This window comes from Pisolithus orientalis, assembly GCF_024613125.1.
Source record: "Pisolithus orientalis strain OTSU chromosome Unknown F5J12scaffold_12, whole genome shotgun sequence".
Classification (NCBI taxonomy): Eukaryota; Fungi; Basidiomycota; class Agaricomycetes; order Boletales; family Pisolithaceae; genus Pisolithus; species Pisolithus orientalis.
In genome coordinates, this window is record NW_026260793.1 from 403267 (window position 1) to 415342 (window position 12076).

The window sequence follows — 12076 nt, forward strand, 5'->3', positions numbered from 1 at the left end:
ACTTGCACTTTTCGTATCTATTGGTGAGTTCCTATCGGACCATCTTTGCGTTATATGCATTGAACCGCGTGTAACCTTATCCACAGTTTGTGCTTCGTGCCGACACCCGAGAGTACCTGCTCGAGACCTCGTGTCTTCACCGTGGGTTCTTTTGCGCCGCTTGGTTAGCCTCGCTGATTTGAGCGGCGTTCAGCTGACGCTCAAGATCGCTCGCTGGGTTTCTTTTCCGTTTCAAAGGGTATGGCTTTACTGACCCTGTCTTGTTGCAAGTGATCACCGAACCTAGCGCAAAGGCAGAACCATTTCCGTCGTGTATAGCGTCCCAGTGTAACGACATTCGATGGCTTCAACAGACTACGTTCCCCGCGAACGAGAAAACTTGAAACGTTATCCTCCAGGGGAAGATGGCCGGGATGATGCCCTCTTCGGCCTGGCGTGGGCCCTACGCCATAGATACAGAGAAGAGTGTAACATCAACGACTTGAACGAGGCAATCGATCACCACCGGGCTGCTTTGGAACTCCGACCAGTCGAAAACGAGAAAGGCGATCGGACCGTGTCACTCAACGAGCTCGCTGTCTGTCTGTCGGATAGATTTGACGAGCAGGGGGCAGTCGACGACTTAGAAGAAGCCATCTTGCTTGGACGTGCAGCACTAGAGCTCCGTCCACCAGGGCATCCCAATCGTGATGTCACTCTCCACAATCTCGCCAACTACCTCAAGGACAGGTTTCAAAAACAGGCTGAAATCGGTGACCTGGATGAAGCCATCTCGCTCTCACGTGCAGCACTAGAGCTCCATCCACCAGGGCATCCTGATCGTGATTCCACTCTCCACAATCTCGCCATCTTCCTCAACGAGAGGTTCGACAAACAGGGTGCCATTGGCGACTTGGAGGAAGCCATCTCGTTCAGACGTGCAGCACTAGACCTCCATCCGCTAGGGCACCCCGGCCGCGGCATATATCTTTACAACCTCGCTTGCGACCTCTGGACAAAGTTTCAGAAACAGGCTGGCATGCCTGGGTTGCACGGTGCGAATTCTCTTCATCAAGCTGCGTCGGTGGACCATCCAACAAGCACAGCTGATCTCGCTTCCTCGCTTCTCACGCTCTCACTCCACCTCTGGGACAGGTTCCAGAAGGAGGCTGCGATGACCGACCTGGACGATGCTATTTGCTATGCAGCGTATGCTTTGGAACTTTGGTTACCACGAGACTCCCATCACGGGGGAGCCTGGGTTCAGAGGCCAGCCCAGGGCACTGACTCAGATGAACCTGCCGTACTTCGTCGAGAGATCGACAATCTAGGTGCTCTGGTCAATTACTTTGTGAGGCATAGGTGTGGTAATCAACACCCATTTGTCGGTCTGAACGAGGCCATAACACTGTGTCGATATGTACTGCGACTTCCGCCCGACTGACCATCCCAGTCGTGCTTCGTCCCTGCATAACCTGGCACAGTGTCTAGCACACCGGTTTCGTCAACAATCCGCAGCAGCAGATCTCGACGAGGCTATTTCGTTGGAGCAAGAAGTCTTGCAGGTACTCATGCCTGGGGATCCCGGTTACGACATATCCCAGTGCTCCCTTGCAGCCTACCTCCGCATGAAGGTCAAGTCACGAGTTCCCATGACATCCTCCAATGCCTCACCTGTTACCCACTTTGACGTCGAGCAACTCATCCGTAATGTTGCATTTGAAACCCTCAAAACTATGCCGACCAGGCTGCTGCACACGCATACTGGTGTCCTGTGCAACCGGCATGCGCAGTTGACCCGGTTTATGAACAGCAAACAGTACAAACAGCTGGTGTCGCTTTGCACAACATGCTACCCAGATCAGCGAATGGAGCTGGTCCATACGGCCATCTTGGAATACTTTCAGTACATCATGCTTTCTCACCGTTGGGGTGAAGACGAGCCATCATTGCGCGACATCGAGGGCCACCTGATATATGATATGTCAGAAAAGGAGGGCTTTGAAAAGCTGCAAACCTTCTGCGTTGTTGCCTGTGAGCGAGGTTTTCTGTGGGCATGGAGTGACACGTGCTGCATAGACAAAGACAGCAGTGCTGAGTTGCAAGAAGCCATAGGATCGATGTTTGCGTGGTATCGACGATCTTCCCTAACCATTGTGTATCTCTCTGATGTTCCAGATACCGGTTCGTTCGAGAGCAGCGAATGGTTCAGACGTGGGTGGACCCTCCAAGAACTACTGGCCTCCGGAAACATATTATTCTACACTCAATCCTGGTCACTCTACAAGAACCTCACATCTTCGAACCATAAAACCGATATCGCGGTGCTGGAAGAGCTGGAAAGGGCGACTGGAATAGAGTCCCGGTTTCTCACTCACTTTTCCCCAGGTACGGATGACGCTCGTTCGAGACTCCAATGGGCGTCATTACGTCGTACCACGCGGCCTGAGGATATCGCCTATTCACTTTTTGGGATCTTTAATCTTCACCTTCCCGTTCTGTATGGTGAATCTGCTGAGAACGCTCTTGGGCGTCTCCTGGCCGAAATCATTTCACAGTCTGGGGATATCTCAGTTCTGGATTGGGTTGGGGATGCGTCGCGGTTTCATAGCTGTTTCCCTGCCCAGATCACCTCGTTCCAAACGCTACCGTTGCTCCGACCTCAGCCTAATGCAGAAAAGCCCTCAGCGGCGATAAGTCAGGGTCCCTCACCAATATCATTCGAAGCACTGCGAAACTTGTGTGGCTCACTCGCGGCGCCGCTCTTGCCAGACATTTTCAGTCGTTACTTTACATTATCCAATATCGACCATCACGTTCCGGGGGTTCATTTGCGAGCCCCGGATTCATACTCCCCAGGTGACGTGTACGACTTCCACTCACTCACTAGGGTGCCCCTTCCACGTTTTCTCAATCGCCGCCTCATACTACCATGTATTGCCCATTGTGTCACAGTGGTTCATCTGAAAGGGTCAGATCCATCGGCACCGAGTTACACGTATAGCATCCAGGCATTCGGTCTGAGGCCACTTGAGATCACTCTTCCAAACAAGCTAGAAGATGAAACGCGGCTGCAAGGTTCTCTGCAACTTGTTCGCCCTTGGCACTCGAAATTGCCTGGCTCATCTGCCGAACTAGATGCCGCGACTGAAGAACAGCTGCTCTCTACACTTGAGTGGCCATTTAACGCTCTTTTGTTGAGTCAACTACCTCATAACGAGCACAAGAGGATCGCGTCTTCTACGCGCATTACTGCTCAGCCCATAGACCAGGCCAGCATTCTGAAAAGCAAAATTCGGATATTCAATATTGCGTAGATAGCTGTGGCGTTATGATATCTGGTATCGACATCCACATTGTCCTCCCCTTTACTTTTTGTTTTCCTTCGTCCGATCATATCTTGTAGGAGTGCATGCATACACATGTCCAGTGAATCGCAGTCTGACTGGTCGCGTTCGCGTCGTCATTGGCCGGATTGGCAGGCAGACCTGTAATTGACGGCCTAACAGGGACGGCTACGGAGTACCCGAGTTCTGCATTGTAATGAAATGTTGCAGGTGGACCCATAAATACATACGAACCGAACGCTGTACAATGGGCCCTTTTTGACCATCAGAGCACAAGTTGGCAATGACAAGTAACGAAGACGATTTATTATGTAAGTAAATATCTTCCACTGGGGCGAATCTCGACTTGGGAGCATACTATTATTTGGATTAGTATATATGCATGTTGCATCGCTGATCGGCGTGCGCACCCGGCCTGTGCATGTGTGAAAATATAATAAAAGTATAGATATGCACAATACGGAAACACGAAAAAACGGAATAACATACGTAGTCGGAAGTAGGAAGGATGTGCACGGAGGGCGTACGGCTAGCGATGCAATTGGTCGGTCTTGAGCACCACGACAGCAAAACCATGCATGCGAAATTTGAGTCGGAGGATCAGGAAAAGCTGCTATAATGACGGCATCCTCGCCGGTTTCGCTCGCTACATACGAACCCCGGGAATAAACAGACGTTTGCGCAGAAACGGCGCGAAGACACCCCTCCACCTCCGCAGGAGACGTTTCGAGTGTTGCAGTGAGAGATTGTAGGGCTCGACCATTGCTGGTAGGAGGCGTACTGGTGGTAGATTCTGTAGGGGGTGCAGTGATTGAGTATAAGTCAGCGAAAGGATTTGCCGTAGTGTCCAGAAGCAGCGTCCGTTTGGTTGGCTTGTCTTGTGCATTGAAGAAGGGGTTACTTGCCGCCCTCTTCGGCGGAACGGCCACGGTGTCCGTGAAAGAATTCTGATTACCATCTGTATGTTCTAGATGATCTGTGTGCAGGACTTCCGCGCTTTGCCAGTGGTGCAGATCTGACCCTGTCGCTGCAGGGGTCACCTTTTCCTTGCACATCGTAGTGGGCGACATATTTCCTAATAGTCGTGACCCCCTCGACAAGAAAGAGCTCCCCGGATAGTTTCTCCGTCCCATGAGAAAGACTCTACATGGCCCACGAATGTCCATGCTGGAAGCAGTTTCATGATCTCGGCATCTGGTTCTGCAATAGCAGCCTGCGAAGCCATCTCAGCAGCCAAGTCAGAATGGTATTTCTCAAAGGTTGTAATGAGTGAAAAGATTGGCAAACATGAGGGCCCTCGGATGATTTCTCCCCAGTGGTGGTACTCGGGAGACGATTGAACATTGTTGCCAGTTTCTCAATAGGAGTTGAAATGAGACGTTGTCTCATGGATAATTTTCCTTCCCAACGATCTTCATTGACATCTGGTAAGCGACCCCAAGGCTCAAGATGCGAGCGACGACGCGAAACGTCATTTGCGGCGTTACGATGGCACCTGGGTGGAGAACGCTTTCGGTTTAATTTTTGGCGCTTAGAATAATAGAAGGCGAGTAGGGCAGCAAGAATACTTTAAAAAAACCGAAATTTTAGCCATGTGGGTGTCGTAGATAGCTTTGCAGTAAGTATAAAAGCAAGGGTCGATGACCGTACTACCCATTTTAGGTCCCCGCCCACATTACTTCGTACCAAAAGCTACCGTTGTCTCCACTCCAACCAGATGCAGAAGAACGTGCGACAACAAGACTTGCATCGAGGTTGAGAGAAGAGCCCGCGTTGTCGTCACCCGCCTTACACTGCCGTGCATCACTTACGTTGTTACAGTGGTTCAGCAGAGAAGGGCAAATCCGTCTGGACGGAGCCACACGTACAAAATGCAGGCATCCTGTCTGAGACGGCTCGAAATTACACTGCCAAGCAAGCTTGAAAACGACAGTGTCGCAACGTGCTTGGTTACTCGTTCGCCCTTGGCACTCGAAGCTACTTGGTTCATCCACCGAGATGATATGCACTACTCCTGAAGAGCAGCTACTTGTTACACTGGGGAGGCCGTTGAATGCTCTTTTATTGATCGAGCTAGCCCACAACGAGTACAGAAGGAATGCATCTTCTACCTCTATTATTGCTCAACCTTTGGATACAGACAACATTTTGCAATGCAAAGTTAGGACACTGCAGGTTGAGTAAATAGTTATGGTACCTACAGTGTTATGGCCAATTCACCTGCATGGGTAATGTGTAGTATGCTGAAAAAGACATGAAAAACCACTGTTGGTGTGGATGCCAATAGCAGATGAGCCTGTGCGGTAATTGTAAAGTGGCCCCGACGCAATATCGACCACTGCGACCGTCGACCCGGAGGGCATGTTCGTGAAGCTTCAGCACGTCGACCTGCGTGAATAGACTGACATTGTACTTATCGAACACGAACACCTATGGGACCCAGTCGAAAGCTAAACCAAGATGAACAACTGAAAGCGCTACTTCGAGAGAAGGACGAGCAAGTACGTCTAATAGTTCACTGCAACCGCCCGCTCAATTTTTCATCGCAAGATAGTAGCCCTTGAACGCCAGTTGGAAGCTTGCAGTGCTCGAGCATCTGCGACTCACATTCGCTTACTCAAAACTGTGGACGTCCTAGACTCGCTGAGGGCACAACATGCTTCGGAAATCTCTGCTCTAGAGCAGGAGAAGATTAAACTTACACACAACGTTGACCAATGGCGTACCGTCTCCAAAACATTGGAAGTTGAAAAAGATGAGATGAAGGATGTAGTGGAGGATCTTATCGAGAAAAGTGTGTGTAGAACCAACTTTGAGTTTATTCTCTCAAGTTCTGACGGAACATAGTTCAGATATCCAACGAATGGACTTCGTGGCCTTGCAGTCGCCTGCACATCTCCAAACCTGCTGGTGAGTTCCCTACCCACTCGGGCCTACTTCGGAACTTAGGAATTTCCAGAACTTCCCTATATGCCCGCCAATGAACTGGAATCTACAGCCAAGAGTCCCAACGACGACCTTCTTGCATACGCATCTGCGATTATCGCCAGGTTACGGAGTGAACTTGAATTTGAACGTCGCGAGCATCGGAATACAGTCGAGGAAGCTAACCATCGTATCGAAGAACTCGAAGCACAGGTCGCCGTCAGGGAGACGGAACTGGAGACGCGTATTCGTTTGCCAAGTCAAAGAGTATTTGAAGGTGACACCGGTAGTCATTTAACCGTACGAAAGATACCGACAAACGTACGTTTATGTCCGAAGACGCTCTCGCACGAGGAATGCTTTCGTGTTCTGGAGAGTAATAGTGCGCGAAATAGATCGATGGAAACCGAGATCCGTGGCATACTTGCCAAGGTAAGCCATTCGTTCCCTACCCTTATTGTCACAGTGCTTGATGTAACGAGGGATAGTTGGAGGAGGCTAGACTCGCGGTGCCCTCGCCGAGTGGACCTGACTATCGTCCCGAAGTACCCCAACGTAGCGCGCTATCGAGTAATGGTAATCTATCTCACGGCGATCGTTTGGTACGTTGTGCGAGTCCCGAAACACGGATCCCGTGTGCCCCAGCCGCACCAACTCCAAACCTTCCCCCTTCGTTACCGTCCAGAAGTGAAGGAGAACCGCAGCATGATTGTCCATATACTACACATTCCCCTAACTCCCCTTCGGCCATGTTGGCCATCGTTCAATTAGATGACCACATTTGTGAAATGTCTGCGCAACTTGAGGCTTCGAAAGCTGAACGAAAGGCCCTTGTCACGGCCGCGGCAAGACAAAAACGGGTATGCTTCTACGTTCTCATGACACTGTTGTGTGGTTCATCCTAAGGCAGGTAACGTCTGGCATGAAGGCGCATAATATGGAAGATATTCTACGCATAGAAGACGAGTGTGTCCGGTATGTTCATATTCGTTTCTGTGCCTTACTATCGTGTACTGATTCCGAGGCAGATTGTCAGCTCAGGTCTGCCACCTTCAACAGCAGATGGACAAGGCCAAGGCTGACGCAAGATCGCGTGAAGAAAAGCTTTTGAAAGAGATTGAACTCTTACAGTCTCAGGCCAGGCGATCGTCTTCTGTGAGTACTTGTGCTAAATTATTGGAATCTAGGAGACTCACGTATTACAGCCACTGTTCCCCGTCGATGCCAGTACAGCAGAAGAAAGTATGGAACTTGCGACACCTCTTCAACCTACTATGCTTTTATCCATGCAGAATCACAATACCCCACCAGAGCCAATCGACCCTTCTCTTATACCATTGCCCTTCTCCCCTGTGCGAACGTCTTCTCCGACTTTTTCGCCTCGATTTGTTTCTTCACAGAGTCCTACCCCTGCCGATATACAGCGAGTGGAAGATGCCCTTACGACAGCTAGAGAAAATCTAGCGCAGAAAGAAAATGCACTAGTTCAGTTGCGGATGGAAGTCGAAGATCTGCGACGACAAATACAGCTCCCCAGTCCACCACAGGACAGGGAGGCATGATATTTGAATTGTGAATGTAAATCTCTCTCTCCCTCTTTTTGGCTATCCATTTGCTTTCGTGATTATCCACCCGTCATATTCCCTTGCGTATTCTGTTACTATATGGACTTGTTGTCTTACTTATCTGTTTTGCGTATCGGCGTCAATGTAGCATATCTGGGCGTGGTAATAGTATCTATTGTCCCCTGCCTTTCTTCTGCTGCTGTTTGCCGTGCGTGTTAGGGTCTTTGGGAGGAGGAACATATTGCAGGTCGGGAAATTGCATATTTTTCCAAGTGTGCGCTGGATCTGGAGGTTGTTTCACGTAGCTTATTTCTTTTGGAGGGGGAGGGACCCTACGGGGTTCTTCCGGAGCGGGAGATGGTGGACGCGAGGAAACGGGTGTGTCAGTGTACGACGACACGGTTACTTTCTTCGTTGTGTTGTTCAACGACATGACTTTATGGCTTGACTGGGGACCGGCAGCCGTGCCCTTGCGTGCTCCCTGTGTACCGCCGGCGGCACCGGGAAGCATGGGGAATGCGCCCTCTGCCTTGCGAGCCTCCACGATAGCTCGTTGCCGTTCCTCGTCCTCTTTCACGACTTGCATACACAGCTCCTCTTGTATCTGGCCGACTAACGCCGGGCGACGGCTATTGTCAAGGAACGACTCGCCACAATGTGGGCAGGCATAGTGCGGTAAGTTGAGATTGCAAAGAACGAGGCCGCAGCCATAGCAAAGGGGAACGTAGGTAGATAGATCGTGTTCCCTGGCTGGACAGTTGGCGGCCCGCACACACAGACACACTGAGTATTGTCCCGGCAGTGGTAAGAAGAGCGATCGGATACGTACCTAAACAGAAACAACCGCCTTTGGGGTCTTTCTCCTTCCCAGAAGCGTATTCTAGGTTGTGAAGGCGCGTTTCGAGTGCTAAGACGGCCTTGCTTTTGGGAGGCCCTTGCCCCCTTCCTTTTGCTTGTTGCTTTGCGGGGAGGTGTCGCGCTGGTATACGGTCAGATGTAAGGGATCCAGACGATGTCCAGGGCGTCCGGTGCATGTTTGGGGTCAAAGTGAGACGTGCGGAATCGGCTTGGTTTTCACATCTTATCCGACTCACCTACGACTGCCACCTCCGCCTCTTCCTCAGCCAGTCAGACTTCCTTAATCACGGTCACTGCAATGTGTATATTGCTCGTTCTCCCCGTCCTACTGTTCTAACACACTCCACCTCCTTGCCATGTAACGCCGCAACTGATGCCTCACGTCATCACTCACATCTCGAGCATTGGAGTCGATTACCAGATGACGACGAAGACAGCTGGGAAAGGAAACTATCCATGAGACAACGCGCCCCTCCAACTCCCACTGAGAAACTGGTAGCAATGCTTAGTCGTTCCCCGAGTACTAACTCTAGCAAGAGATCATCCAAGAATTTTCATGTTTGTGAACACTAGTACGTATGCTCCCCAGTCGCTGAGTTGTACTTGTTGGGTAAAATAGGAATATATTTTATAATTCACTTCCTCTGCATTCAAGGTGCGTGTGGTACGATTTTGGGGTGGTCGTAGAAAGCCTCTTCGAGTGGAACAAATGCGACGTCATGCGCGGTAGATCTGAGTGCAACCTGGGAGACACAGCGCCATCCCATTCATTTCATATGTGGCACGAGGCAGTTATGGACGGCAACTGACGTTATATCAGCAGCACTATGAGCATGCTCGTGCCCTTCGTTGAAGAAAGCCATCGGTTGTTCCGCAGACGTGATTTTCGCCAACAAGGGTCCCCACCAGCAACGAAGTTAGCGAGTGACCAAGATCAGCTATGGGTTGGCATTGGAAGTAGCTTGAGGTTCACCAACGAGACCAGTTTCGGGAAGGGCCTCGCATCGCGAGATCAGGCGGACATAAAGTATCGCAGAGTATCGCCGTTACGATGGTCACAGAGGGGGACTCACTAAGAAGCTCAAGTACTTGGGGAGCATCAGACACACGGGAACGTGTGCGGGCAGCGTCTAGGGGAGAGGCAAAGCCTATACTTTTCGCACGGCGCAGCCTCGTGCCCTCTCTCTCCCACAAACGTCCACTAACCGTTGCTGTACTAGTGAGCGCCTCCCCAGTTCTTCAAGTTGTGTGACTCACTCAAGCAGCAAATCCCGATTTTCTCTCGCTTTTCCAACCACGTTGCACTTTTCGCATCTATTGGTGAGTTCCTATCGGACCATCCTTGCGTTATGTGCGTTGACCTGCGTGTAACCTTATCCACAGTTTGTACTTCTTACCGACACCCGAGGTTGCCAGCTCGAGACTTCGTGTCTTTACTGTGGGTTCTTTTGCGCTGCTTGGTGAGCCTCGCTGGTTTGAGCAGCATTCAGCTGACACTCAATATTGCTCACCGGATTCCTTTCCCGTTTCAAAGGGTATGACTTTACTGTCCCTGTCTTGTTGTAAGTGATCACCGAACCTAGCGCAAAGGCAGAACCATTTCCGTCGTGTATAGCGTCCCGGTGCAATGACATTCGGTGGCTTCAACAGACGACGTTTCCCGCGAACGAAAAAACTTGGAACGTTGTCCTCCAGGGGAAATTGGCCGGGCTGTAGCCCTCGTCCGCCTGGCGTGCGAACTCCACCAGAGATACAGAAAAGAGTGTAAAATCAATGACTTGAACGAGGCAATCGATTTCCACCGAGCTGCTATGGAACTTCGACCAGTCGAAAACGAGAAAGGCGATCGGTCCACGTCACTCAACAACCTCGCTGTCTGTCTGTCGGATAGATATGACGAGCAGAGGGCAGTCGACGACTTGGATGAAGCCATCTCGCTCTCACGTGCAGAACTAGAGCTCCGTCCACCAGGGCATCCCAATCGTGATGCCACTCTCTACAATCTCGCCGCCTACCTCAACACCAGCTTCGGCAAACAGGCTGCCATCGGCGACTTGGAGGAAGCCATCTCAGTCTTACGTGCAGCACTAGAGCTCTGTCCACCAGGGCATCCTGATTGTGATGCCACTCTCCATGATCTTGCCTTCTACCTCAACAAGAGGTTCAAAAGACAGGCTGCAATCTGTGATGTGGATGAAGCCATCTTGCTCTCACATGCAGAACTAGAGCTCCATCCACCAGGGCATCCTGATTGTGATGCCACTCTCCACAATCTTGCCTTCTACCTCAACAAGAGATTTGAAAAACAGGCTGCAATCTGTGACATGGATGAAGCCATCTTGCTCTCATGTGCAGCACTGGAGCTCTGTCCACCAGGGCATCCCAACTGTGATGCCACTCTCCACCAGCTCACCTTCTACCTTGACAACAGGTTTGAAAAACAGGCTGCAATCTGTGACTTGGAGGAAGCCATCTTGCTCTCATGTGCAGCACTAGAGCTCCATCCACCAGGGCATCCTCATCATGATTTCACTCTCTACAATCTTGCTTTTTACCTCAACAAGAAGTTTGAAAAACAAGCTGCAATCTGTGACTTGGATGAAGCCATCTCACTCTCATGTGCAGTGCTAGAGCTCTGTCTGCCAGGGCATCCTGATCGTGATGCCACTCTCCATGGCCTTGCTGGCTACCTCAAGTGCAGGTTTGACAAACAGGCTGCCATTGGCAACTTGGAGGAAGCCATCTTGCTCAGATGTGCAGCACTAGAGCTCAGTCTGCTAGGGCATCCAGATCATGGTGAATATCTTTACAACCTTGCTTGTGACCTCTGGACAAAGTTTCAGAAACAATTTGACATGCCTGGGTTGTACAGTGTGAATTCTCTTCATGAAGCTGTGTTGGCGGTCCATCCAACAAGCATGGCTGATCTTGCATCCTCACTTCTCAAGTTCTCACTCCACCTCTGGGACAGGCTCCTGAAGGAGGCTGTGATGATGGACTTTGACAATGCCATTTGCTGTGCAACATATGCTCTGGAACTTTGGTTACCATGAGACTCCCACTATGAGGGAGCTTGGGTTCAGAGGCCAGTCCAGGCCACTGACTCAGATGAACCTGTCATACTTGGTCGAGAGATAGACAATCTAGGTGCTCTGGTCAATTACTTTGTGGGGCATAGATCTGGCAATCAACATGCAATTGTTGGTCTGAATGAGGACATAACACTGTGTTGATATGTATTGCAATCCTTCCTGACTGACCATCCTGGTTGTGCTTTGCCCCTGCATAGCCTGGCACAGTGTCTAGCACACCGGTTTTGTCAACAACCTGCCACAGTGGATCTGAATGAGGCTATTGCTCTTGAGCAAGAAGCCCTGGAATTACTCCTATGTGAAGACCTGG

The 12076-nt window shown here is 50.6% G+C and overlaps 5 protein-coding genes across 5 annotated transcripts; 4 read left to right on the forward strand and 1 right to left on the reverse strand.

Annotated features, from left to right (window-relative positions):
* Positions 1–340: 340 nt before the first annotated feature.
* On the forward strand, positions 341–1625 carry F5J12DRAFT_719907 (TPR-like protein; the record flags this gene model as incomplete). The annotated part of the gene is made up of 2 exons (XM_051741201.1): positions 341–1206; positions 1433–1625. Coding segments are annotated over 2 exons (1059 nt in total), but the record flags the coding sequence as incomplete, so codon positions are not given.
* Positions 1626–1847: 222 nt separating this feature from the next.
* F5J12DRAFT_720072 (heterokaryon incompatibility protein-domain-containing protein) lies at positions 1848–2579 on the forward strand (the record flags this gene model as incomplete). The annotated part of the gene is made up of 1 exon (XM_051741210.1): positions 1848–2579. A coding segment is annotated over one exon (732 nt), but the record flags the coding sequence as incomplete, so codon positions are not given.
* Positions 2580–5758: 3179 nt separating this feature from the next.
* Positions 5759–7813, forward strand: F5J12DRAFT_892181 (uncharacterized protein; the record flags this gene model as incomplete). Its single annotated transcript, XM_051747549.1, has 8 exons — positions 5759–5827; positions 5877–6120; positions 6174–6236; positions 6286–6683; positions 6740–7111; positions 7162–7226; positions 7280–7406; positions 7457–7813. The coding sequence occupies 8 exons, from the start codon at positions 5759–5761 to the stop codon at positions 7811–7813; spliced, it is 1695 nt and encodes a 564-aa protein (XP_051600473.1).
* A 175-nt stretch (positions 7814–7988) lies between these two features.
* F5J12DRAFT_767811 (uncharacterized protein) lies at positions 7989–8895 on the reverse strand (the record flags this gene model as incomplete). The annotated part of the gene is made up of 2 exons (XM_051742210.1): positions 8646–8895; positions 7989–8566 (listed from the first exon to the last, which is right to left on the reverse strand). Exons 1-2 carry the CDS (start codon positions 8848–8850, stop codon positions 7989–7991), a joined length of 783 nt encoding a protein of 260 aa, XP_051600474.1. The 5' UTR covers positions 8851–8895.
* A 337-nt stretch (positions 8896–9232) lies between these two features.
* Positions 9233–11727, forward strand: F5J12DRAFT_927110 (uncharacterized protein; the record flags this gene model as incomplete). The annotated part of the gene is made up of 6 exons (XM_051749401.1): positions 9233–9701; positions 9761–9893; positions 9919–9994; positions 10058–10134; positions 10209–10236; positions 10370–11727. Exons 1-6 carry the CDS (start codon positions 9502–9504, stop codon positions 11725–11727), a joined length of 1872 nt encoding a protein of 623 aa, XP_051600475.1. The 5' UTR covers positions 9233–9501.
* Positions 11728–12076: the final 349 nt, after the last annotated feature.